General features: G+C 45.0%; 2 protein-coding genes and 1 pseudogene across 2 annotated transcripts; 2 read left to right on the top strand and 1 right to left on the bottom strand.

The window, feature by feature from the left end:
- Nucleotides 1-4,960: 4,960 nt before the first annotated feature.
- Nucleotides 4,961-5,920, top strand: LOC141998135 (olfactory receptor 14A16-like). The gene has a single exon (XM_074970774.1). It carries the CDS (start codon nt 4,961-4,963, stop codon nt 5,918-5,920), a length of 960 nt encoding a protein of 319 aa, XP_074826875.1.
- Nucleotides 5,921-10,670: 4,750 nt separating this feature from the next.
- LOC141998899 (olfactory receptor 10A7-like) lies at nt 10,671-17,800 on the top strand (annotated as a pseudogene).
- A 5,917-nt stretch (nt 17,801-23,717) lies between these two features.
- LOC141998898 (olfactory receptor 10A4-like) lies at nt 23,718-24,701 on the bottom strand. Its single transcript, XM_074971859.1, has one exon. It carries the CDS (start codon nt 24,696-24,698, stop codon nt 23,718-23,720), a length of 981 nt encoding a protein of 326 aa, XP_074827960.1. The 5' UTR covers nt 24,699-24,701.
- Nucleotides 24,702-27,381: the final 2,680 nt, after the last annotated feature.

The raw sequence follows: 27,381 nt of genomic DNA, 5'->3' as shown, positions 1-27,381 counted from the left end.
TCTCTCCATACACGTGCATAGCGTAATCCATTTGGCGCAATTCCAAGCACTTCGAAGGCTGACAGGCCTAACTGAGAGCTAAACCCTTTGGCTAATAACGCTATCACTTTATTTCCTCCAAAGAGCTGGTGAGTGGCCCTTGAGCACCGGAAATGCTCCCTGCTGTGAGGATCTGAGCCCTGGTTTGATCTCTGTCTGGGCACAGTAAATGAGCACCAAAACACATCAATGTTAAGAAAAGTTAGAAGTCACTTCTTTCCAGTCGATGGGGCTGATTCCCTCTCACTCACCCTGATGTAAATCAGGAGTAACTCCATTGGACTCAATGGGGCTGATTTGTCCCTCCCTCACCCCAGGGTAAGTCCATGGTGTTCCAATGGAGTATGTCTGGTCTCAGGAAGAGGAGATTCAAGTCCTTTGACTCCAGCCCCTGCTGAGGTGTGGCCCTTTTCTGTGTGGTCCTGGGCCCTTCAATCCCAAATCCCCTGGGGCACAGCCCTTGTCTATGAGATGTTGGGACCCTCAATCCCAGAATCCCCTGGGGCATGGCCCTTCTTTATGGGGTGCTCTGCCCTCAGCCCCCCACTGACCATAGTGTCTCCTTCCCCACTTTTCTATCCCTCTGCCCCCTGCTGCAAACCCCGCACCTGGTGAATCTCAAGGAGAACCCCCTGATACCAGAGTGCCTGCTGTACCACGTCAAGTACGGCATGACTCGGTACCAGGAGTGGGGCATGCTGGGGTGGGGGCGTCCAGTGCCCTGGGTGTGACTGGGGCCAGCAACGGATGCTGCGTCACGCACAGCCTGGAACAATCAGGGTGGGATGGGGAGATCTGCCCACAATGCAGCAGCTGCAGCATTGTCTGTCTGAGTGCGAAGAAAGCCTGAGATAATGGCTCTGGGAGAGGGGAACTGCCCCAGGCATCTCCATGGGGTTTGAACTCCCAGCCCCACTGCTCTGGAGCACCCCACCAACCCCACCCCAGCAGGGGGCTCTCTATGCAGGGGGAGGGGAAGAGCACAGCAGTCCCGACCCCCTCACCCAAGCACACACCCTGGCTGGGGAGGTAAGGACTGGGGGGACCATGACTGCCCCCTGCCTGTCTGTGGGCACCTAGCCGATCCCAAGGGATTGGGGGAGAGTCACCTGCTCCTCTTCTGGGACAGAGCAGGGTTCCAAGCCATTGGCCCAGCCTCTCTTTGAAGCCTCCCCCCACCCCATGCATGCCCCTGGAGTGTCTGAATCCAGCCCTGAGAGTCAGCAGAGCTTTATGGGATGAAATGTGCCTCTTTCCACAGGCTCCTGGGAACAGGTCAGCTCAGAGCTGTGACTCTTGGAGGGACCAGCACCAGCTGCTGAAGAGGGAGGGAGAGGAACCCCCGCAGTGGACCATTCTGCACTGACCTCCGTGTCAGGGATGTTCCCTGTGAGTTAATGGCTGGCTGGAGGCCTACACCATGGCAGTTTAATTCATTCTCTGATCTAATGTAACCATGAAGGCTCTGGTGATCCATGCCAATGTCTCACCCCGCTGGTCATTTTATCTCAGCAATCACTTGTGGCAGTGAGTTCCCCAGCTTAGCTGTGTGCTGGTTGGCACTGGGCAGAGGCCACCCTGAAAATACTGTTCAGAAAAGCGGCTGGGCCAGGCAGAGGAAGGAGGAGAGTGGGGAAGGAAGGAAGTGGTGTCCAGGGCTTGCCAATGGGGAGAAGGAGGAGAGAATGGGCAGGTATTTGGAGCCAGGGGTGAGTGTTGTTCCCTGGGCCTGGGGCCATGTCAGGGGAGTGGGGCTGAGCAGAGGAGAGGACTGGTGGTAGAAGAGGGGACTGGTGGGCAGAGGGGTTAAACAGGGATCTCTGAGGAAGCTGAGTCAGGAACTCTGGGTGGGGAATTGGCTCTTGGCCATGGAAGGGGGAAATCTCAAAGAACAAGGGCTGAGAGGGTCTGTGGGGTGGGGGTTGTGAGAGGGGTGGGAGAAGATTAAGGGCTGTGGGTGTTTGCTTGGGGGTCTGGGCTGGGTGAGGGAGAGGGAGGGAAACACTCAGGGTCTAGAGCAGGGGTTGTCAAACCGGGGGTCAGGACCCCTCAGGGAGTCACGAGGTTATTACATGCGGGGTCGCGAGCTGTCAGCCTGCATCCCAAACCCTGCTTTGCATCCAGCATTTATAATGGTGTTAAATATATAAAAAAGTGTTTTTAATTTCTAAGGGGGTGGGGGTCATACTCAGAGACTTGCTATTTGAAAGGGGTCAGCAGTACAAAAGTTTGAGAACCACTAGTCTCGGGTAAGATGGGTTCATTGGGTGAATCATGGATCATCTCTAACCAAAAGTTTCTTTTTGAATTTTTGATCCAGTCTCAATTATTATCCCCCAGATTTTGGTAAAGAGAGGCACAGAGAGTTGAGGTAACATAGCTGCATAGCTGGCTTAGATCACAGGAATTCTTAGCATCTTGAGCTCCTTTCTCTAGATGCGTGGCTGTCAGAGGTGAAAGTAAGCCGGTCCGGTCCGGCATACCAGCAAGAGACCATACACCGGACCGGACCGGCTTCCCCAGGCTGGCGATTTAAAGGGCCTGGGGCTCCCAGCAGTGGACCTCAGGCTTTGTTCTGATCCAAACACACTGCGCGGTTAATTTTTCCATGACACTGCTCCTTTGCCAATCCCAGGCACGATTTTCTGAAATTCAGGAGAAGCCCAGGCCTTGGAAGTTAATGAGAGAGACAGGGCCAGGATTACAAAGGGGTTTAGGTACCTAAAGAAGGAGATAGCTACCTATTGGGATTTACAATAGCATCTAAGCAGGTTACACTCCTTACTCCCACTGAATGACCATGGGACTTAGCCACCGAGCTCATTTCGGAGCATTGATAAATTCCCATTGGTGCCTGTCTCCATCTTTGTGATCCTGGCCCACAGATGCTGGGCTGGAATCAGGGAATGCTGGGGGAGATCATGGGCCCCATGCTATGTGAGGGTGGGACTGGAGGGACAGAATGGCTCTCTTGGCTTCATCAGCTAGGCATCTCTGCACTTGCCTCTGGGCCTCTGCTGCTGAGCTGTGCAGGGCTCCAGGGAGTGAGTCCCACCCGCCCTTAGGAAGTAGACATGAATAAATTACCATCCTGCAGCATCAGTCGTTTAATGCCAGTGATGCTCAACGCCAGCTACACACAGCTCATCTGCAGAGAGCAACAGGTTTGAGTCTAGTTCTGGCAGTGCAGTCTCAAAATGAAGGGGGAAAGAATTCTCAGATGCATGTGCTTTTCGCTTCTAGATTCTGGTACATAGATAGATATTGACCAAAGAATCGTAGTGCTGGATGACTGATTGGATCATGCATTGGGGAAAAATCCACAAAGATCAGCACAGTAAGTTTGCTTTTTCAATGAACTAGGTTTGGGGATGAACATACAGGGAAAATTAAGAGGATAAATATGAATTACAATCTGAACTCGTTAAGACTTTTACTCTCAAATTAATCAGATGCCTACTGCTGATTAAATTTTTCCACCCTTCAGGAAAATTTTGACTTTTCACTGAAAACCCCAAATCCATTTCTTTCCCCCCTCAGTTTTTGGCAAATGAAAACTTTCTGCTGAAAAGTGGATTTTTTTAATCGAAAAAACAAAAATGTTTGGGTTTTGAGTTTTCAGTTTCTTTAGTGAACAATCCAAAAATGTTTGGAGAAAAGCAGACAGATTCTGAGATTTGTTGTTGTTTAGCTGAAAACCCAGTCTTGATTAAAAGAACAGAGCTGAAAATTTCCAACCAGCCTTAAACTTCAAATAAATTGGAGAATATTAATATTGCCTGATAAACCCTTAATTTCAAACCATTTATTCTATTGCATCTGTGTGATTACTCTTTCAAAGGGATAGTTGCGAGGAGGTAACAACTGAATAACCGGTAAAGTTGACAGCTCACAGACTCTGTTTTATACAGACTAGCCCCTTTCAACCCTGGGTTAGAGTTGAGCCAAGCAGACAACCCCTGTCTATCCTGACCCGTTCAAGGACATACGGGAGCTCATTACGAATAGAAGTCAGAGCTCCTGTCCTAGCTTCACACTGCTGCTGGCTGAGTATACTTGGTGTCAATGGGTGTGCAGAACTTACACATAACAAGACATGGGGCTATGTTTCCAAAGGTATTTTGGCACCTAGTGGGACTTTCAGAAGCACCTAGGAGCTTATAACTCGTTGATTTCAAGGGGTGTTGATGGCCCTGATGCTTTTGAGAATCCCACTAGGTGCATCAATACCTTTAAAAATCTGCCCCATAGCCCCTCTCCAAAAGCCCTTACAGTCCTAGTAGACATGGCAGAGAAAGGGAGGGAGGGGAAACTGAGGCAGAAAGAGGGGTAATGACTGGCCCAAGGTCACACAGCAGGTCACTGGCAGAGACAGGAGTAGAGCCCAAGTGTTCTGGCGACCTCTGCACCGCACAGCACAGAGTAAATGATACAACATAGTGATGACGGAGGGATGCTGCTAATCCATTGTAACACGCAGGCCAAAGTGCACCTGGGAGTTGGTGCCATAAATCAATTTGGAAGCAGGCAGCTGGCCGTGTAGGCACAGAGCTTGGGGTAGAAAAATCAGAGATGAGCTGCTACTTATGATGCTGGGTGAGTGTACATGGGAATCAGGCTGCGTTTAACAAGCCACATCTTGGGCCACATCCTCAGATGGGGTAAAGTAACGAAGCTCCATTGACTTTAAAGGATCTGACCCAATTTACAATAGTGTGATAACATGACTGACTGATTGTCACAGGTGAGGAGCACTACCAACACCTACTCATTGTAAGTGATGAGTTGTGTGCACCTTTGGCATTCATATAATGAGATATTAGAGAAAGGGGAATCAGGGCAATTCCCTCTGTTGCTCTCATCCTGACCATTGTCCTTCTCATTCCCCCTGCAGCCATCAAACAGTGTACTGAGGAAGAAAATGTCCAACCAAACCACCATGACCGAATTCCTTCTCCTGGGATTCTCTGATGTTCCAGAACTGCAGATTTTATGCTTTGTGGTGTTTCTAGTGCTTTACCTGATATCCCTACTGGGGAACCTTCTCATCATCACAGCCATAGCCCTTGACCGCCACCTTCACACCCCCATGTACTTCTTCCTGATGAATCTGTCCATCCTAGACCTTGGATCCATCTCTGCCACCATCCCCAAATCCATGGCTAACTCCCTCATGAACACAAGTTCGATTTCTTATTCTGGATGTGTTGCCCAAGTCTTTCTCGTCGTCTTCTTCACTTCAGCAGATTTTGCCATACTGACCATCATGGCGTACGACCGATACACTGCCATCTGCCAACCACTGCACTATGAGACAGTGATGAACAGAAGAGCTTGTGTCCAAATGGCAGCCAGTGCCTGGATCAGTGTTCTTCTCTACTCTGCAGTGCACACTGGAAACACCTTTGCAATATCCTTCTGTGGAGGCAACATGGTGGATCAGTTCTTCTGTGAAGTCCCGCAGCTACTCAAGCTCGCTTGCTCTGATTCAGACCTCAGTGAAGTTGGGTTTCTTATCTTTAGTGTGTGCTTAGCCTCAAGCTGCTTTATTTTCATAATTGTGTCGTATGTTCAGATCTTCACCACAGTGCTGAGAATCCCCTCTGAGCAGGGCAGGCATAAAGCCTTCTCCACCTGCCTCCCTCACCTCATTGTGGTCTCCTTGTTTATTTGCACGGGGAGCTTTACCTACTTGAAACCCACCTCCAGCTCTACCTCAGGTCTGGATCTCGTGATGGCTGTTCTCTATTCTGTGTTGCCACCAATGATGAATCCAATCTTCTACGGCGTGAGGAACAAGGCGCTCAAAGGTGCACTGAATAAACTGATAGTTTGGAGGTTATTCTCTAAGAATAAAATGTCCTTATTTCTCCTTCAGTAACAATTTCATGCTGTGTTTCTTTATAAATATAATCATCTGATGACATTATCGCCTGCATGAGAAAATACTGTGCACTCTGTTTATGCAGAATTGGGTATTTACACTAGGAAAAATCCAGACAAACATGACTCAGAAAAATGGAGTTACTATAGGTTTAGACCAATGTAAATAAGACCGGAATCTATCTATTATATACTGATACCCATCACCATACTAGCTGAGCACTTTGCCCATAAAATCAGTAGCCAAAGCAAAGTCCGTAGTGAGATCTCTGGCTCTTCCTGTTTTGGGGGATAAAATCTCTGATTGAGGTATCAATGCATTTGTTCTTTGTGCTGTTTGTTTGTTTGTTTGTTTGTCAGATTTTTAGCATTTTTTTTTTTTGGGTTAACTGGTTGGTTGGTGGTTTGTTTTGTTTCTGTGTTCCAGGAAGTTGTGGAGGTGGGAAAGCCTCGGGAGACGGTGAGTGTCTGGTTTGACAGAATTTTCAATGTTTGTCCTCCCTTGGAAGTGCCACTATGTCATCTCTTTGATGGGGTTTTCTGAGCGAGCTGAAGGTTTGCTCCCCACAATGATAAAAGGGTGCAAAAGAGGTTTCTGCTTGGCTGAGTTCCTGATGAAATGATTATGTATCGACTGTTGGGGTATTATTGTATTATTAATGATGTTACAGAAATAACAATCTCAGGTATGCATCTTTTCTATTATTTTTACCTGTTGAATATATAAAAACGGTGTCATTCTTGCTATGGTGAAAAAGGTGTTTTGAAGAGAAACTTTTTCCAGAGTTTCCTAAAGAAAACCTGACTCAGGATAATGAGGTGAAATTTGTATTCCATGGAAGCCACTAGGGTTTAGCCCATCACTTCAAGGAGATCAGGATTTGGCCTATATACACAAGGCCAATAGCCTATATATACACAAGGATTCAGATTTGGCTGACAGCACCCTGAAGAAAGTGAGTGTGACAGAGAGGTCAGGGTCAGATTTCCCAACTCAGCTCGACCAGCACCAATGCAGAGTAGACCCAATGACATCACACGTTTACTACTGATGCGGTTCTGGCCCAAAGTCACTGGGCAGCATTCAGTAGTGACATGGACACTGGTGTAAGCTTCTTGTCTGGGGTCATTTTGTTCTAATCTTGGTGTAAGTGAAAAAGGGCCATCACTTGCACTGATCTGGTGTTCCATACGCCTTCCCGTGTCGATCTACTCACATCCAAACTGAGAAAGGATCTCAGAAGCTGGCCAGTTATTAGTATTAGAATATCATCTTTCTGCATGGTTGTGTACACTACATATATGACAGAGAAAAGCAGACTATGTGATTAGATAGAGAGACAGACAGACAGGACCATTCCTTGTCCTAACACACAACCTCATTTCGTCATAATGATAGATTTCTATTTGATTGTCAATTATGTTAGCTAGCTAGATAATGAATAATCTATGGAAATTATTGTGCAAATTATTGTGCTTCTTTTCCTGTTAACGATTGTCTATGTCCAGATCATGATTTTCTCATAAGGACTCCTTATTAAACATTATTTAACAAAGATTTTTATGGCTATCTCTTACTCTAGCTGTCATTTACAAACAGTTCATCCTAAAATATTCGGTGTTTGACCTTTGAGCTGTTTTGACAGGATACATGTTTAACATGCTCTCTTTTGCTTCTGTGAACAAATGAAAGTATCACACTGGGGATCCTTAAAAATCAAGGAGCCAATCCTCAGATGGTTTAAAGTGTTATAGCTCCATTGAAGTCAATAGATCTCTGAGAATTTTCACCAGCTGAGGATCTGCTCCAAACACTCATGAGTATGAATTTAAAACTCACTCCCTTTGAATATTCTGTACAAAGACCCTGATTCCACAGCCACTTCAGCACATTCTTAACTTTAATCATATGAGTGGCCCCATTGAAGAATTAAAGGTAAACTCATGCTTAAGTCCCTGTTGAATATGGGTTAGGGTTATGCCTAGGGGTGAAGGATAACAACAAACTGGTGTCAGACCCTGACACTGTCTCCATTTCTCTCCTTTCCCAGTCAAAGAAAGCCTTACAATTGGTGCATTGGAATTACTCTCCCATTCTGGGATCTGAATTATTAACATAAAATAACAATTATTATTCACCAAATCCAAGCTGTCAAGGCTCTGGTCTCTGCAGCCTCTGTATTCATGAGCCTTTACTAGTGTCTTTAGAATGGAGCAGCTTGAGACAGCAAACAATGGGACTGCATTGACGGTTGGTGGGTGCACGAAATGAACTGTTTGTCTGTCTATCTCTCTGTATAGATACATGACCCCCATCTCAGTCGTTTGATTAATCATATATTTGGTTTTCTGCAGAGGTGTATACTCTCCCCTCTATAGGGAATATTCAGGGGCAGTTCTGTGCTTAGACCAGGGTGATTTACGAGATCTGGAATCTCTTTCTGCCCCTGCCACACATTAACTGTGCAACCTTAGAAGAGAATCATGTCTAGACGCTCTGTGCCTTAGTTTCCCCATCTGCAGAAATGGGGTAAATACTGACCTGCCTCAGCCAGAGTCAGTGAGGCTGACACAACTGATGTTAGTAGGTCAGAGGTGACAGATTGTGATACCTTCATATTGAACGGGACCTTGTTCTGTAAATTATCACAATGGTTTCTGTGGAATTGCTCATGGAACAATTGAAATGACAATCAGTAAGTCTAGCATAAAGGGCTCAATGAATTGGCTTATTATTAATTATTATTATTATTATTATTATGTATTTTTTACAAATAAGAATAAGAGGAATGCCTTACCTCTTTTTCAGAGCTGGTTATGAAACAAAATATTCTGAAATATTGCATATCAATAAGGAAAAATGTTTTTTTAAATAAGGTTGAAACATTTCATTTGGACTTTATCATTATATGATATTATATAATATTATGTTATATTATATGATAGATGAAACGATAGAGACAAAACAAAATGTTTCAACCTTATCAATTTCCCCTGGAAAATTTTGACAAGATCAATGCATTCCAGCTAAACATTTAGATTTTGTTGAATTAGCATTTTGTTATGGGGAAAACATTTACCTCAAAATTTTCAACCAGCTCTACTTTTTGTTACATCTCTCTTCATAGCTATTTACAGTTGTTACATTTCCTTGTAGACCTGTAGTCACATCCTCCTGGTCTCTGGTAATGTCTTCATACTTTAGATCAGGTGTGGTCAGACTATGGCCCGTGGGCCAAATCCGACCCGTCAGGGCTTTGGAGGCGGCCTTCGGGATTGCCAGTCCCTGGCGCAGTGGGGCTAAGGCAGGCTCCCTGCCTGCCCTGGCCCCGCGCCGCTCCTGGAAGCGGCCGGCACCACATCCCTGCACCCCCCGCGTGCCGCAGCTCCCATTGGTTGGGAACGGGGAACCACGGCCAATGGGAGCTTCGTGGGAGGTACCCGCCGGGAAGGGCAGCGCGTGGAGCCCTCTGCCCCCCGCCCCCGGGGCCGCAGGGACGTGGTGCCGGCCACTTCCAGGAGGAGCGCGGGGCCAGGGCAGGCAGGGAGCCTTCCTTAGCCCTGCTGCGCGCCACTGCCACCCCGGAGCCACTCAAGTTAAATGGCGCAGGGCTGGAACCCGCACCCCAAACCCCTCCTGCATCCCTCACCCCAACCCCTGCCCTGAGCCCCCTTCCACACTCGGCACCCGCTCCTGCACCCCAACCCCCTGCCCTGAGCCCCCTCCTGTACCCCAACCCCTTTCCCTGAGCCCCTTCCTGCACACCGCACCCCCTCCCACACACCGCACCCCCTCCCACACCCCAACCCCCTGCCCCAGCCCTACATTCATGGCCATGCATGCAAGTTCCCCACCCAGATGTGGCCCTCAGGCCAAAAAAGTTTGCCCACCCCTGCTGTAGATTCACTGAGCAGGGCAGAAAACTCTGTGCTGATTAGATGGAATTCTAGGGGTAAATCAGCATAGCTGCATTTACTTCAAAGCAGCTTTGCTGATCTGCACCATCTTGGGACCTGCATAGTGTGTCAGTTAGAACATAGTGTAGTCAATCTGTTCCTTATGAATTACCAAGTCAGAAACTGTGCATCCTTATTGGAGAGGGAGGGAAGGTGGGATGGTTAAAGGAATGTGAAAGAGGATAGAATTTAAACAAGTAACTTGGACTCAAGTGAAATCTATCCATTGGTCTACTGGTCTATCTATCTATTGGTCTATCTGTATTTCTACTGGTCTGCCTATGTGTCTGTCTGTCTTTCTGTTGGTCTATCTGTGAGTCTATCTGTCTAACTGAGGGGCCCTTTCCAGGCAGTCCTGACTGCTCACACAGAAATCATTAACTTTTGGGGGTGATTCTTTCTCTTGAGACATTTTTTCCCATTTTCTGGCCACATCGAGAATATGGAAATGCCAGTCAACCCACTCAGGGATTTTGGAAGGACCCTCTATGAGATTTGAACTTGTGACATGAAGAGAGAATTTGCTCCTATGACTTTTGGGGAAGATTTTCAAAGGCACATGTGGTATTCAGGCTCCCAGACACTTTAAAATATTTAGGTGCCTAACCCCCCTAGAATTCGATGGGAGTTAGCCACTCACATACCTTTGGGAATGTGGGCCGCAACTCCTATTGAATGTCCTTGGGCATTGAGTCCATAACTTCCATGTGTGCCTTTGAACATCTCCTCCTTAGTTCCTGAAATGGGTCATTCCTTCACATGTTATCTAGATATTTATTGTCCCCCCACAGATGAAATATGCAGAAGAATCAAGAAGGGGGAACCTCACTGTGGTGACTGAATTCACTCTACTGGGATTGTCCAACCACCGCGAGCTGGGGGTACCTCTGTTCTCCATCTATCTGTTATTTTACACCATTACCCTGACTGGGAACATCCTTCTCATCACCATCACCATGGACCCAGCCTTTCACACCCCCATGTATTTCTTTCTCTGGGTCTTATCCTGCTACAGCTCGGTCACTGTCCCCAAGATGCTGGTGAACTTCCTCTCAGAGGACAAGAACATTTCCTACATGGGCTGTTGTACAAATGGATTTCCTGCTCTTCCTTGGGGCCTCTGAGTGATTCCTTCTGGCCGCCATGGAGTACGACCACTTGTCAGGGTTCCCCCCCCCCCACCCACTCTGAACTCTGTGGTACAGATTTGGGGACCCACATGAAAGACCCCCTAAGCTTATATTCTACCAGCTTAGGTTAAAACTTCCCCAAGGCACAAATTCCTTCCCTTGTCCTTGGACAGTATTTCTGCCACCACCAAGTGATTTATAGAAAAATTCAGGGAAGGGTCACTTGGAATCCTGATCCCCAGAAAATATCCCCCCAAACTCCTTCACCCCCCTTTCCTGGGGAGGCTTGAGAATAATATACCAACCAATTGGTTAGCAATGTGTGCACAGACCAGACCCTTTGTCTTTAGGACACTGATAATCAATCAGGTTCTGGGACTGGCTCTGTCTGGGTCTCTGGGACTGGATCCACTACTGCTGTTGCAGACGTTGGCATGCGGTCTGGGTCCATCACCTCTGACTGGGTCCTGGTAGAAGTTTCCGGAACAGAGCTAGGCAGGACGGCTTGCTTAGCCTGGCTGCGGGTGACCATTCCCACCCTCTTGGCTAGTTTCACATGATTGGCCAAGTCTTCCCCCAACAGCGCGGAGATGGTATAATCATCATAGACTGCAAAAGTCCACGTTCCTGACCAGCCCTTGTACTGGACAGGCAACTTGGCTGTAGGCAAATTGAAAGAGTTGGACTTGAAGGGTTGAATTGTCTCTTGGATCTCTGGGTCGATTAAATTGGGGTCCGCTAAGGAAGCATGGATAGCCGACACTTGTGCTCTGGTGTTCCTCCACGCAGTGACCTTCTTTCCGCCCACACTCACAGTTTCCATCTGCTCCGAGGTTATCTGGGAGGTATCTGGGCCTGAGGACCTTTGGTGTGATTCCGGTGCAATGAACTGTAATCTCTTGGGGTTCTTGGGGCAGTTGGCCTTTACATGCCCCAGCTCGTTACATTTAAAACATCGTCCAGCTGACGGGTCACTGGGGCGAGGTGGGTTGCTGCAGTTCAGTGTGGCGGGACGATAAGGTGTCTGGAGGGTTCCTTAGGGGGGTAGCTGGGGCCTTGGGCTGCCCCCGGTAGTAGGGTGTGGTCTGAGGTTGTCCCTTCTGTTATCCGCTCCAACTGCGACCAGGGTTGTTCCTCTCTCCTCCCTCCACCCGTTTTGTTCTGGCTTGCCCCACCTCTCTGGTAGTCTGGGACTGCTCGTATCAATCAGCATAAGAAGCAAGACTTTCTGCTGAGTCCATTTCCTTATCCCATAAACACTGTTTTATTTCTTCCTTGGACATATTCAGGAATTGCTCCTGAGCTATCAAATCACACATTCCGTCAAAGCTAGTGACACCCCTTCCTTGCACCCATTTCTCTAACAGATCCTTCATCTGGTTTAGATAAGCCACATTACTTAGTCCAGGCCCTCTCTTAAGTGTTTGAAATTTTACTCTGTACGTTTCAGATGTAATTTGAAATTGCTTTAAAACAAATCCTTGATCTTATTATAGTCAGAAGTCTCATCAATAGGCATCTTATTGAATATATCCAGAGCTCATCCAGTTAATTTTGCGACCAATGTGGTCATCTTGTGAGCTTCAGGAATTTTAAGGAGAGTGTTAGAGAGAGAGTTAGAAATAAAACAAACAAACAAACAAACAAACAAAAAACTTGGCTTGTCAAATATATATATATATATATATATATAGGATGTGCTGTAACCGGATACCTATGTTGTCTGATAGTGATTGTCAGCCTACAGAAAAATCCTTAAAAAAACCCCTAACACCTTTGTCTCCAGGCAAATAGACAGAAAACCCCTCTAGTTGCTCTTAGCTAAAAAACAACTTCAGGTCTGGGAAGACTTATGAATTTCCCTGCAGGAGGTTAACTACCCTGCCTTTAGGTAAAGAAAACTCCAGCTCACAAAAGACAATTCCCTTTTGTCTCTGCTCTGGCCCCCAAGCAGAGAAAAAAAAAAACTCTAACTGCTTTCAGCTTAAAACCTGCTTTCCAGCAGCCCAAAGGAAAAAAAATATTTCCTTTTAAAAAATCTGTGCTTCTGGTTCAAAAAATCTCAAAATGATTTTAAGTTAATCCCACCGCTCTGCCACCATGTCAAGGTTCCTTCCCCACTCTGAACTCTCAGGTACAGATGTGGGCACCTGCATGAAAAACCCCCTAAGCTTATTTTTACTAGCTTAGGTTAAAACTTCCCCAAGGTACAAACTATTTTACCTTTTGCCCTGGGACTTTTTTGCTGCCACCACCAAGCGTCTAACAAATATATAATCAGGAAAAAGCCCACTTGGAAACATCTTTCCTGCCAAAATCCTCCCAAACCCTACACCCCCTTTCCTGGGGAAGGCTTGATAAAAATCCTCACCAATTTGTATAGGTGAACACAGACCCAAACCCTTGTATCTTAAGAACAATGAAAAAGCAATCAGGTTCTTAAAAGAAGAATTTTAATTGAAGAAAAAGTAAAAGAATCACCTCTGTAAAATCAGGATGGTAAATACCTTACACGGTAATCAGATTCAAAACATAGAGAATCCCTCTAGGCAAAACCTTAAGTGACAAAAAGACACACAAAAAAAGAGGAATATACATTCCATTCAGCACAACTTATTTTCTCAGCCATTTAAACAAAACAGAATCTAACGCATATCTATCTAGATTGCTTATTAGCCCTTTACAGGAGATCTGACCTGCATTCCTGCTCTGGTCCCAGCAAAAACAACAAAGACCGAGAGAACCTGTGTTTCTCCCCCCCTCCAGCTTTGAAAGTATCTTCTCTCCTCATTGGTCATTTTGGTCAGGTGCCGGCAAGGTTATCTTAGCTTCTTAACCCTTTACAGGTGAAAGGGTTTTTCCTCTGGCCAGGAGGGATTGTAAAGGTGCTGACCCTTCCCTTTATATTTATGACAGCTGCCTATTGGGATGTACAATAGCATCTAAGCAGGTTAAGCTACTCACTCCCACTGAATGACCACGGGACTTAGCCACCGAGCTCATTTAGGAGCATTGATAAATCCCCGTAGGTGCCTATCTCCATCTTTGTGATCCTGGCGCATAGATAACACAGAAGCTGGGCTGGAATCAGGGAATGCTGGGGGAGATCATAGGCCCCATGCTATGTGAGGGTCGGACTGGAGGAACAGAATGGCTCTTTTGCCTTCATCAGCTAGGCATCACTGCACTTGCCCCTGGCCTCTGCTGCTGAGCTGTGCAGGGCTCCAGGGAGTGAGTCCCACCCGCCCTTAGGAAATAGACATGAATAAATTACCTTCCTGCAGCATCAGTCCTTTAATGCCAGTGATGCTCAATGCCAGCTACACACAGCTCATCTGCAGAGAGCAACAGGTTTGAATCTAGTTCTGGCAGTGCAGTCTCAAAATGAAGGGGGAAAGAATTCTCAGATGCATGTGCTTTTCTCTTCCAGATTCTGGTACAAAGATAGATATTGACCAAAGAATCGTAGTGCTGGATGACTGATTGGATCATACATTGGGGAAAAAATCCACAAAGATCAGCACAGTAAGTTTGCTTTTTCAATTAACTAAGTTTGAGGATGAACATACAGGGAAAATTAAGAGGATAAATATGAATTACAATCTGAACTCGTTAAGACTTTTACTCTCAAATTAATCAGATGCCTACTGCTGATTGGAATTTTTCCACCTTTCAGGAAAATTTTGACTTTTCACTGAAAACCCCAAATCCATTTCTTTCCCCCCTCAGTTTTTGGCAAATGAAAACTTTCTGCTGAAAAGTGGATATTTTTAATCGAAAAAACAAAAATGTTTGGGTTTTGAGTTTTGAGTTTCTTTAGTGAACAATCCAAAAATGTATGGAGAAAAGCAGACAGATTTTGAGATTTGTTGTTGTTTCGCTGAAAACCCAGTCTCGATTAAAAAGAACACAGCTGAAAATTTCCAACCAGCCTTAAACTTCAAATAAATTGGAGAACATTAATATTGCCTGATAAACCCTTAATTTCAAACCATTTATTCTATTGCATCTGTGTGATTACTCTTTCAAATGGAGAGCTGTGAGGAGATAACAACTGAATAACCGGTAAAGTTGACAGCTCACAGACTCTGTTTTATACAGACTAGCCCCTTTCAACCCTGGGTTAGAGTTGAGCCAAGCAGACAACCCCTGTCTATCCTGACCCGTTCAAGGACATACGGGAGCTCATTGCGAATAGAAGTCAGAGCTCCTGTCCTAGCTTCACACTGCTGCTGGCTGAGTATACTTGGTGTCAATGGGTGTGCAGAACTTACACATAACAAGACATGGGGCTATATTTCCAAAGGTATTTCGGCACCTAGTGGGACTTTCAGAAGCACCTAGGAGCTTATAACTCGTTGATTTCAAGGGGTGTTGAGGGCCCTGATGCTTTTGAGAATCCCACTAGGTGCATCAATACCTTTAAAAATCTGCCCCCGTCCCCTCTCCGAAAGCCCTTACAGTCCTAGTAGACACAGCAGAGAAAGGGAGGGAGGGGAAACTGAGGCAGAAAGAGGGGAAATGACTGGCCCAAGGTCACACAGCAGGTCACTGGCAGAGACAAGAGTAGAGCCCAAGTGTCCTGGCAACCCCTGCACCACACGCACAGAGTAAACAATACAACTCAGTGATGATGGAGGGATGCTGTTTGTCCATTGTTACATGCCGGCCGAAGTGCAGCTGGGAGTTGGTGCCATAAATCTATTTGGAAGCAGGCAGCTGGCCCTCTAGGCACAGAGCTTGGGGTAGAAAAATCACAGATGAGCTGCTACTTACAAGGCTGTGTGTGTCTACGTGGGAATCAGGCTGTGTTTAACAAGCAACATCGTGGCCCAAATCGTCAGATGGGGTAAAGTAACGAAGCTCCATTGACTTTAAAGGATCTGACCCAATTTACAATAGTGTGATAACATGACTGACTGATTGTCAGAGGTGAGGAGCCCTACCAACACCTACTCATTGTAAGTGACGAGTTCTGTGCACCTTTGACATTCATATAATGAGATATTAGAGAAAGAGGAATCAGGGCAATTCCCTCTGTTGCTCTAATCCTGACCATTGTCCTTCTCATTCCCCCTCCAGCCATCAAACAGTGTACTGAGGAAGAAAATGTCCAACCAAACCACCATGACCAAATTCCTTCTCCTGGGATTCTCTGATGTTCCAGAACTGCAGATTTTATACTTTGTGATGTTTCTAGTGCTTTACCTGATATCCCTGCTGGAGAACCTTCTCATCATCACAGCCATAGCCCTCAACCACCACCTTCACACCCCCCAGTACTTCTTCCTGATGAATCTGTCCATCCTAGACCTTGGCTCCATCTCTGTCACCATCCCCAAATCCATGGCCAACTCCCTCATGACCACAAGATCGATTTCTTATTCTGAATGAGCTGCCCAAGTCTTTCTCGTCGTCTTCTTCGCTTCAGCAGATTTTGCCATACTGACCATCATGGTGTACGATCGATACATCGCCATCTGTCAACCACCGCACTATGAGACAGTGATGAACAGAAGAGTTTGTGTCCAAATGGCAGCCAGTGCCTGGACCAATGTTCTTCTCTACTCTGCAGTGCACACTGGAAAAACCTTTGCAATATCCTTCTGTGGAGGCAACATGGTGGATCAGTTCTTCTGTGAAGTCCCCCAGCTACCCTTTGTCTTTAGGACACTGACAATCAATCAGGTTCTTGAAAGAAGAACTTTATTGATAAAGAAAAAAGTAAAAGAATCACACCTGCAAAATCAGGATGGAAGGTAACTTTACAGGGTAATACAAAGATTTAAAACACAGAGGATTCCCCACTGGGCTCAGCTTGAAAGTTACAAAAACAGAAATAAAACTACCTTTCTAGCAGAGGAAAATTCACAAGCCAAAACAAAAGAGAACCTAATGCAATTCCTTGCCTTACTTACAATTTCTGTAATTTTAGATGGTTTCTTCCAGGTATGTTTTCAAGAGATGTTGTACCTGCTTGGTCTCTCCCTCCATCCGGAGAGGGAACAAAACAAAGAGAGCCATAAACAAGCCCTCTCTCCCCCCACCCCAGATTTGAAAGTATCTTCTTTTCTCATTGGTCCTTCTGGTCAGGTGCCAACTAGGTGATTTGAGCTACTTAACCCCTTACAGGTAAAGCGATTCAGTACAGCCACCAAGGAGGGATTTTGTGCTACGCTTTCTTTATATTTATGACACTGCTATGTGGCCATATGCAACCTACTGAGGTACAGGCTCATCATGAACAGGACAGTCTGCCTTTCATTGGCAGTTCTCTCATAGTTCAGTGGTAATGTGGTGTCCCTAGTACAATCAGTCCGGTGTTTCACCTTGCCATTTTGTGTATCCAATAAGATTAACTATTTCTTCTGTGACATTCCCCCATTGATTAAGCTTTCTTGCATTGACACCTCTCAGTATGAAATGCGGTTTTTTACAGCTGCTATACTGGTCATCTTCATGCCATTTACTCTCATCCTTGTGTCCTACATCTTTATTATCTCCACCATCTTAAAGATGGCATTGGCTGAAGGCAGACACAAAGCCTTCTCCACCTGTTTCTCACACCTCATTGTGGTGACACTGTATTATGAGAGCAGCAGCCTGATCTATTTAGACCCAACTCCATTAACTTACCAGACAGCAACAAAGTGCTATCTCTGATCTACACAACCGTCACACCCACCTTGAACCCCTTTATTTACAGCCTGAGGAAGAAGGAGGTGAAAGAGGCTCTGAGGAGAATATTGCGGGACATGATGAAGAGAAAAATATTTTCTCATAGAAAGTAATTTGGGTACACATCTTTTTTCTGATGTCAGTTACACAACTGCGCAAATCTGGAGTAGCTCCTTTTGAAGTCAATGGCATTCAATGCTATGGTTGAACTAGTGTCCAAAAACTGCAAAAAGAAACACATAAAATGTTACCGTTCTGTCAACTTTTTGTGTGCATTGGAATTAGAAAGTTTGGGTAAAAAAAGTCATCAAAGTTTCAGAAATAATGATCATCTCTGTAGCTGATTGAAACACTGAAAAAATCACATGTGTATATGATTGTCTTCTAGATACCTGTATTTATTGGGAAGGGCTTGCATGGATCTGGGAAGGGCATGTGGACAGCATCACGTCTCGGTTCATTGCCCCATTAGGGTTAATGTTGTCCAAATGCTATTCATTTAATCATGAATGTCTGGTTGACTGTGGCAAGGTAAGCTGGTGGTTCAGTCATTCCTTCATGGGACAGGTGTCTATATCTGAGGAAAGTTCCTCCAAATTTTCATTCATCCCTGCCCTGTTTGGCCAAGGTCTGAAAGAAACCATGGAGCATGATGGCATGAATCTCCATGGCCTTGCAGCTTCTGTAGTCGATTACACTCGCAGAAAGCAATTACAGAGCTGATGTAAAATGCTACCAGAGCAGAATGATAGTGCCTGATTCTTCTCTGACTGACACCAGTGTCAATCAGAAGGGACTGCACGGCCATCAGAGACATAAGCTCAGTATCAATGTGGACACAAGAACAAATGGATATAAACTGGCCGTCAGGAAGTTTAGACTTGAAATTAGACAAAGGTTTCTAACCATCAGAGGAGTGAAGTTCTGGAACAGCCTTCCAAGGGAAGCAGTGGGGGCAAAAGACCTATCTGGCTTCAAGATTAAACTCAATAAGTTTATGGAGGAGATGGTATGATGGGATAACATGATGCTGGGAATTAATTGATCGTGAACTACTCATGGTAAATAGGCCCAATGGCCTATAATGGAATGTAAGATGGGGTGGGATCTGAGTTACTCCCGATAATTCTTTCCTGGGTATCTGGCTGGTGAGTCTTACCCACATGCTCAGGGTACAGCTGATTGCCATATTTGGGGTCGGGAAGGAATTTTCCTCCAGGGCAGATTGGAAGAGGCCCTGGGGGTTTTTCACCTTCCTCTGCAGCATGGGGCACGGGTCGCTTGCTGGAGGATTCTCTGCACCTTGAAGTCTTTAAACCATGATCTGAGGACTTCAATAGCTCAGACATAGGTGAGAGGTTTATTGCAGGAGTGAGTGGGTGAGATTTGGTGGCCTGCATTCTGCAGGAGGTCAGACTAGATGATCATAATGGTCCCTTCTGACCTTAATATCTATGAGTCTATGAGGAAATAGGTCCTGAGCATTTATATTCTCATTCAGAGGTGTGAATGATTGCACAAGTTGCAAGGCAGTGGACATTCATACTTCCCTCTCCTTCCTAGAACTGGCTCATATAAAGTAGGCCAGTTGCCTGGTTGTTCTCCAATTTCTCCATTCTAGGTACACTACAAAAAAGAATTTTTCTCAGGGACCCTTTGGCCAACTCCTGAGTCTCTCAATCCTATTAGGGAAGGAGTCAAAGCCCAATGAAGTCAATGGGGAGACTCCCATTAAAGTCAGTGAGCTTTGGACCAGGCCCAAATTCTTAAAGGGTGAAACTCACTGCTGTTCAGAAGATCAATACAAGACCTGTGCACCACCTGACTCCCAGTTAAGTCCTCAAAATATGTCTGAAGTGTTGTGTAGGCCTAATGCTGGCACTCTGGGGAGGGTAATATTTCACCCCAAATGATGCATTCTGAAGCTATCACTGAGAGCTCGGTGTAGAACACGTGGCTCACAAACAACTCTTTGATCGTCACTGCCCATGGGTCATGTTTAACTGACATGATGCGGATCTGAGGTGGGCGGAGCATTGCTGAAGTGAACACTTGACCTGTTCTGTGAATGGATAGAGGTTCCTTGTTCTTTCTGGGGATAATATGAAAACTCTTGATGTTGAGTAGAACTGGTGAGAAAATAAGGATTTTTCTTGTGGAAAATTGTAAGGGAAATATCCCCATTAGAAAGATTCCTGTCTGGAAATTCCAATTTTCCTGAAAGAAATTTTGAAACCATAGGAAAGTATTATGGGAAAGTATTGGGTTTTTTCACACTTTCTTACTGTTTCCAAACTATTTCCACCGAACACTGACTATTGTTAAGTGTTGAAAGCATTTTCTTTAACAGTGAAAGTATGCTTTATCTCTGACAGTAATATTTTCAGCCCTTAATTTTTATTTTCCAAATGGCAAAAGTTAGAGGAAGGTCAAGAAGTAGGGCCTTTTCCCCCGCACTTTCTTACCATTTTCCAAATTTTGCCATTTGGAAAATATCCTGCTGGGGGGAGGCTCCTGGACTGGGAATTTCCCAGGAGACGCAGGGAGCTGGGTGCCCAGTGGACACTGGGAGCTGCGTGCCAGTCAGTGGGTGACACTGAGACTGGGGTCTATCTCTCTATATGGCTGGCTGGTAATTTGATGTATTGTCATGTTTTTAAGCATGTTTTTAACATTTAATAAAATGTTCTTATATGAATTTAAAATAAAAAGCAACAACAGTAATAACAATGATAATAATAATAATTAATCATACAAAATCAGAATAGTTAGCACAACATGATTTGGGGGCAAAATATTTTTTTCTTTATTTGTACGTTAAATTCCCACGCAACCATTTGTGGTGTTCTAGAAATTCTAAATAAGAATAATTTTCTGTTTGATCTTCCTGATTACAAAATGGGGAAAATGATAACTATCTAGCCATGAGAAGATTAACACTTTGATATTCTGACTGAACTTTCAACATACTAACCATGATTCAGCACCCTGCTTTATGTCAGCACAATAGCTTTGCTTTCAGGAGTTTCGATCAATGTGTAACTGGAGTAACACACGAATATCTCAGAGCCATTCTGTCAAGGTCTCAATCAATAGGTCTGGTAGTAGCAGACCAGGTGAAAAGGAACTAAAATTCATAGTATATGAGTGGCTTCCTGCTTCAATGAATGAAAAAGACTCCAGTGACCTCTAGTTATCCAGGCTCAGATCCACAAAGGGACTTAGGCACCTCAAGACTAGATTTAGGCACTTTTAGGCACCACTGCAATCCACAAACACTCGCTCTGCTTCCACTTAACTCTGTAGGCACCTAAACTTACTTCTGGCCAGATTCTTAAAGGTATTTCGGTGCCTAGTGGGATTTTCAAAAGTCTCTGAGCACCTAACACCCATTGAAATCCCTACCTTTAAAAAAACCTTTAAAAATCTGGAACTAGGCACCTAAATTTGCACTGTAAACATTCCCAAAGTATCTTACTTTGTGTCTCTGGGCATGCGTCCCTGGGAAGCCCCAGCACGATCCACAAACCTGTGAAGATGGGTTTCACCCAGCTTATCTCACCTGCGAAACCTTGTCCAGTAGGCAGGCTCTGAACACACATAACTCTACACAAAATGGCCAGAGGGACACAGGGGTGCTGGAATAGGGGGAGCCAGGGGGCCATGGCCTCATCACTTTTTACTGGCCTTAAGGGCAAGTGAGAGGCGGGAGGTGGCAGAGAAGAGCAATCAAGGTGCAGGGCCTTCGGGAGAAGAGGTGGCGCCGGAGCAGGGCCTCGGGGGAAGGTGCAGGATGAGGGTGGAGCCTTGAGGGAAGGGGTGGCATGGAGGCGGGGCCTTGGGGGAAGAGGCGGTGTGGGGCCGGGGCCTCAGAGAAGAGGCAGTGTGGGGGCAGGGCCTTGGGGAAGAGGCGTTGCGGGAGCAGGGCCTCTGGTTGATCAGGAGAAGGAATTAGCACAAGGATCTTCCATCTCTCCAATGACTGACCTGACCACTGGGATACAGAGTCACTTTTGCTCACTATGAGGCCCAGTGCATATGTAATTGTTTATATACAGTACAACAGCTTCAACAGGAGAGACTGGAAGAGCACCACATTTGGATATCCTTTAGTTAGGCTTGGCAGAATTCAATTTTTATTTTTTTATAATTTCAGCGTGTAATATCAGTGTGTACTTTTAAGCATTTTTTCTATTTTTATCAATTTTTGCATTTGAGTTTTAAGTATTGTTTTTTCCAGATTTTTATTGATTTAAACAATCAGAGGTGTGGGAAATTGTGAGGGTGAGTCACACAACAGAGCTGGTCAGACAATAATTGTTTAATCACAGGAGATGTTGGTTTTTAAAAGCTAAAGCTTTACAACCATTACAACACACGCTGACAACATCACGTGTCAAAATATACAAGGCAAATATCCTTAAATCAAACTCTAATAAATTCTCAAGCAGCATTTTTCTTACTTTGCCTATCTGTAAATTTCTATTCTTAGCAACGGAAATATTTTTTTCATTCTTTTTTGTGTGTACTGTAAAGTTGATGAGTACGGGACATTTAGAGATACAAATCTAATCCTTTTCCCCAATGGTTAGAGCATGTATCTAAAATGTAGAAAACCATTGTTCAATTCCCTTCTTCCTCTCAGACAGAGGGGGAAATTGAACTGGGGGTCTCCCACATTCTTGGTGAGTGCCCTAAGCAGTGGGCTAAAGTTTGTAAGAGAGGCCTTCTCCTCTCCCTGCCATTTGGTATGTGGTTGGGCTTGCTCTGAGAAGGCCTACCAGCTGAGGTATGTTGTGATAGGCATGTGTATAGCCCACGGATCTGGAAATGTGTGTTGTGGGGGGTGTTGACTACTGTGGCAGTGGAGATATGTTGGCAGGTTTTGCATCTGTTGTTATGGCAGGGGCTGGTGCCGCTTTGAGTTGGTGGCTCCTGGTGTGTGGGGAGCTTGCTTCTGATAATGAGGTTGGAGAGGTTGCAGGGGTGTGTTTGAAGGCCAGAGGAGGGGGTTCCGGAAAGATATCATTCAGAATGTGGTCCCCAGTGAGTATGGGTTGTAATTGTTTCCGGGTACTTACATTCATAAATCCGCTACACAGCAAAAATCATGGCCTTAATTATTAAGTTGTAACCTGGAAGTTGTAATGCTGTAAGTTTCACCGGTGATAGGGGACCGGTGAAAGTAAAGCGCTGGTTTGTGTACTCACTCAATTCCTCAGGCGTCAGAGAGTGTTTACAGTACCAGCACTTCCATCCCTGATGAGAGCAACACTGTAGGGCAGCTATCCCAGAGCTGTAAGTTTCACTGCAAAAAGTCATTAACAAGTGTAGACAGTCCAGCAGTTTTAGCGCAAAAAAGGGACTTTTTGCCCTTTACATAGTAAGTGTAGACATACCCTAACCCTTTTTGTCCTGTGACTGGAAAGGTGTTAACTGCCCACTTCACCATGAATAGCCTCTTGCAACCTGTTAATGCCTTATCTGTTCCACATTTGTATGCAGCTGTGACATGCCGAGTACCTGTCCCCGATCTCAAGAAGACCTCTGTGTAAATTCAAAAGCTTGTCTCTTTCACCAGCAGATGCCGGACCAATAAACGATATTACCTCACCTACCTTGTCTCTCTAATATCCTGGGGAAAAACACAGCTAAAACAACACTGCAAACATCGTATACCTCGCGTAGACCTGCTGCACTGTAGGGAACTTCATCACGAATAAACCCCTTAAGTTCCCACTGACATCAGTGGAGTTCAGTTCAGGGTGGGCTGGACATGCTCTGCCCATCTCGCAGTGCAGCTCTTTTAGCTCACTTTACCCCAGGCAGACCCAGGTCCATCCAGAGCGCGCCTTATGAGTCAGCGAATACCTGGTGCTGCAATCATTACTTAGAAACTGGCCCTTCTGCACACCAGGGGTCTCACTGTAGATAATAGAACTGCTTGAATAATTCAGGGCTCCCACGTACGCTGTGGTTTGCTATATTACACCACTTGATGAGCTCCCATTATATCCATTTTATTGCACCTTACAATAAATGTTGAGAAAAAAGTTTGTGATTGGTTATAAAAGCCATAGTCTTACTTAGAGCTTTTCTCAGGGCCTCCTTGACCTCCTTGTTTCTCAGGCTGTAGATGAGGGGATTGACCACGGGAGTCAGGATGGTGTAGAAGACGGAGGATACTTTGTTCAGGTCTCTCAGTGCAGCAGTGTCTGGGAGCATGTAGACAACAAATAGGGTCCCATAGAAAATTGTCACCACGATGAGATGAGAGGAGCAGGTGGAAAAAGCCTTTTGCCTCCCAGTGCTGGAAGAGATTCTCAGGACAGTGCTGATGATAGCCACATAAGATGCCAGGGTTAATAGAAATGGGGGAAGAATGAATATGAAGCAGACAGGGGAAATCACAAGAACCATCAAACTGGTGTCACTGCAGGACAGTTTTATCAATGGGGTGTAATCACAAAGGAAATGGTCAATTTCATTGGGGCCACAGAAAATCAATTGTGATAGCCAACATGCTGTGATGGTGCTGACTACACACCCACTTAGCCAAGACCCAGCTGCTAGCTGGAAGGAAAATCTACTATTCATGCGGGCTGCATAATGCAGTGGTTTGCATATGGCTAAATACCGATCGTAAGACATCACTGATAAGAGACAACATTCTGCAGCTAACAGAGAACCAAAGATATCAAATTGTACGAGGCAGCCACGAACAGAAATGGATCTGTCCCCAGTCAGGAGACTGGCCAGTATCCTGGGCAGGATGGTGGAGGTGTAGCAGGTCTCCAAGCAGGACAAGTTCCCCAGGAAGAAGTACATGGGGGTGTGAAGGTGCTGATCAGACACAACTAGTGCAACAATGAGGATGTTCCCAGCCACTGTCATGATGTAGATCGCCAGAAACAGTGGGATGAGAAGCGTTTTCAGTTCATGGAGATTCCCAAAGTCCAGGAGGATAAATCCTGTGATGGACGTTTGATTTCTCTCCTTTGTGTCTGCCATGGGTTCTAGCAAGAAAAGTAATTTTTAAAAAGTAGTAATAATAGCTTGTGAAATGTGACATGAAACAGATACCTTTGTGCGGAGGGGGTTACTTTGTTAGTCTCTAAGTTGCCACAAGTACTCCTCTTCTTTTAACAAAAACAAATTTATTTGAGCATAAACTCACCGAGAAGGCCTCAGCTGGAGGACTAGGTTCAGTTTTGGCAATCACACAATAAGAAATATGTGGACAAATTGGAGAGAATCAAGAAGTGCGCAACAAAATGATAAAAGGTTTAGAAAACCCGACCTATGAAGCAAGGTAGAAAGAACTGGGCATATTTAGTCTAGAGAAGAAAAAACGGAGGGGGAACCTGATGAGCCTTCAAACATGTAAGAGGTTGTTACTAAGAGGACAGGGATCACTTGTTCTTTATGTCCACTGAGGGTCTCACAAGAAGCAATCAGCTTTATCTGCAGCAAGGCAGATTTAGTTTAGACAATAGAAATACTTTCTAACTCTAAGGATAGGGAAGCCCCAGAACAGGTTACAAGGCAGATTGTGGAATCCCCATTATTTGACTTTTTTAAAAGCAGCTTAGATAAACACCTGTCAGAGATGGTCTAGATGGTCAGCACAGGAGGCTGGACTTGGTTTCCTCTCAAGATCCTTTCCAGCCCTTCAGTTCTATGATTCATTATTCTACCTCCTTGTCACACACATATCTGAATTTTTTACTGATACCTTAGTTAGTGATGAATTTGTATGTGAATTTTGAATTAAGCAGTACAATAGTAGTTGTTTGTTTGTTATTCTATGTCTTTGTTTAGGGAGTTTTAACAGAATGACTAGCCATGCAAATATCAGATACAATGCAATATTCATTTTAATACTTGCCTATTTCTTCTTCATATCTGCAAGACACTGCATTTTTTGCAGTGATATTGAACTGTAAACTCATGTGTTTTAGGGTTTCTTTTATCTTCTGTAACTTAGAAATCACTCTGATGGCAAAGTAATGAAGTTAGATAGATAGGTAGATAGATAGATGAAGGAGAGACAGAGACACTGCCAGATAGACAGGCAGAAATAAAGCTAGATTGTGGAGGGAAAGATAGATAGCGACAGATGGGCAGACACAGAGTTAGCTAGCTAGATACCTCATTGAAGATTTCCTATTTTAAGGTTTGTTCCTCCTACTGAATATGTGGCTTTTGTGCAGTGAATGACTGGGGAGGCAGAAATTCTCATAAATCCTCACAAATTCCTGCCATCTAGCTCTGGCTAGGGCTGACTGAGTAAACCCCAGGGTGTTCTACATACGTCTAAAACTGTCTGTTCAGCTTGTGTCTTACAGAAACACAGGATCTCTGTTACACATTATTCATGACAATATACATCATCCTTTACCTTCTGTGAATCTTGTGAGAAAGGTTGTGCTTCCTCAAAAACAGGTATAATAAAAGCTGGAGTCTCTGAAGTTACCTCTTCATGCAGCCTTTCAGAGATCAGGATCCAGGATCCAGAGTCTATCACCATCTTCTTCATGGACCACAGTAAAAAAACCTAAGAGTTCTACAGAGCATCCCCTGTTCTATTCTCCTGCTTGTCACAGCTGGCTTTTATCTGATCCCAAAAAGTGAATGCCTTCTCTGATTTGTTATATGTGAGTGAAACAACTCCCTGGAAACTTATCCTAATGGGAATTTACAATTGCCGCAAAGGCAGCGTTAATGCTCCATTTTATTTTTAGAACTTACAAACAAGTTTAATACATGAACTCCTAACCTCAGAGAGAAAGTTATGGAAATAGGACAACTTCTAGCTTCAACGGAATAGTTATGGAGATAGGAAAATGTCTAACATCAAAGGAGGTGTTTCTCTTTACCAATTCTAAGGAACATAGGAATTGCCATTCTGGAGGAGGCCAGTCATCCACCTTGTCCACTCTCCTGTCTCTGAATTAGCTAGTACCAACTGCTTTAGAAGAGGGTTCATAGTTTCAACCATCTTAGGAGAGCAGGGACATTGAATCACCTTCCCTGTACATAGCAGGATGTTACATTTCACCCAGTTACTGCTGTATTTAGCCCAATACCATGTGTTTGGTTAAAGCAACTTTCAGAAAAGCATCTGGTCTTTATGTGAAGATATCAAGAGTTGGAGAATTCACCACTTCTCTTGGTAGCTTGTTCCCATGGTTAATCAACTTCTCTAGAAGTGTGACTCCCTGGCTGGCGTGCCTCCTCATGGTTGGGCATGGCATAGTTTTAGTTGGGGATTGGTCCTGCGTTGAGCAGGGGGTTGGACTAGATGACCTCCTGAGGTCCCTTCCAACCCTGATATTCTATGATTCTATGATTCATAGCAAGGTCATCTTCTTCTTCGGCACTCCTTGCTGACTGTCACTCTGGCTGTGCTGTGATCTACTTCTTGTAACTCAGCCCTCCAGCCAAGTCACATATATTCCCATCCAATCTGAGGTAAACCCAGTCTAGCTCCTCAGTAGTCCAGTGGCTTCATGCCAGGTCTTCAGGCTGGTCTTCAGCAAGGTCATCTTCTTCTTCGGCACTCCTTGCTGACTGTCACTCTGGCTGTGCTGTGATCTACTTCTCATAACTCAGCCCTCCAGCCAAGTCACATATATTCCCATCCAAACTGAGGTAAACCCAGTCTAGCTCCTCAGTAGTCCAGTGGCTTCAT

This window comes from Natator depressus, chromosome 14, assembly GCF_965152275.1.
Source record: "Natator depressus isolate rNatDep1 chromosome 14, rNatDep2.hap1, whole genome shotgun sequence".
In the NCBI taxonomy this organism is placed as follows: Eukaryota; Metazoa; Chordata; order Testudines; family Cheloniidae; genus Natator; species Natator depressus.
Note: the sequence above shows the minus strand (reverse complement) of the source record. Positions and strands in the feature narration are given on the sequence as shown.

Coding starts and splice junctions, on each gene's coding strand:
- LOC141998135 (XM_074970774.1), top strand. CDS start 4,961: ATGTCCAACCAAACCACCATGACCGAATTCCTTCTCCTGGGATTCTCT.
- LOC141998898 (XM_074971859.1), bottom strand. CDS start 24,698: ATGGCAGACACAAAGGAGAGAAATCAAACGTCCATCACAGGATTTATC.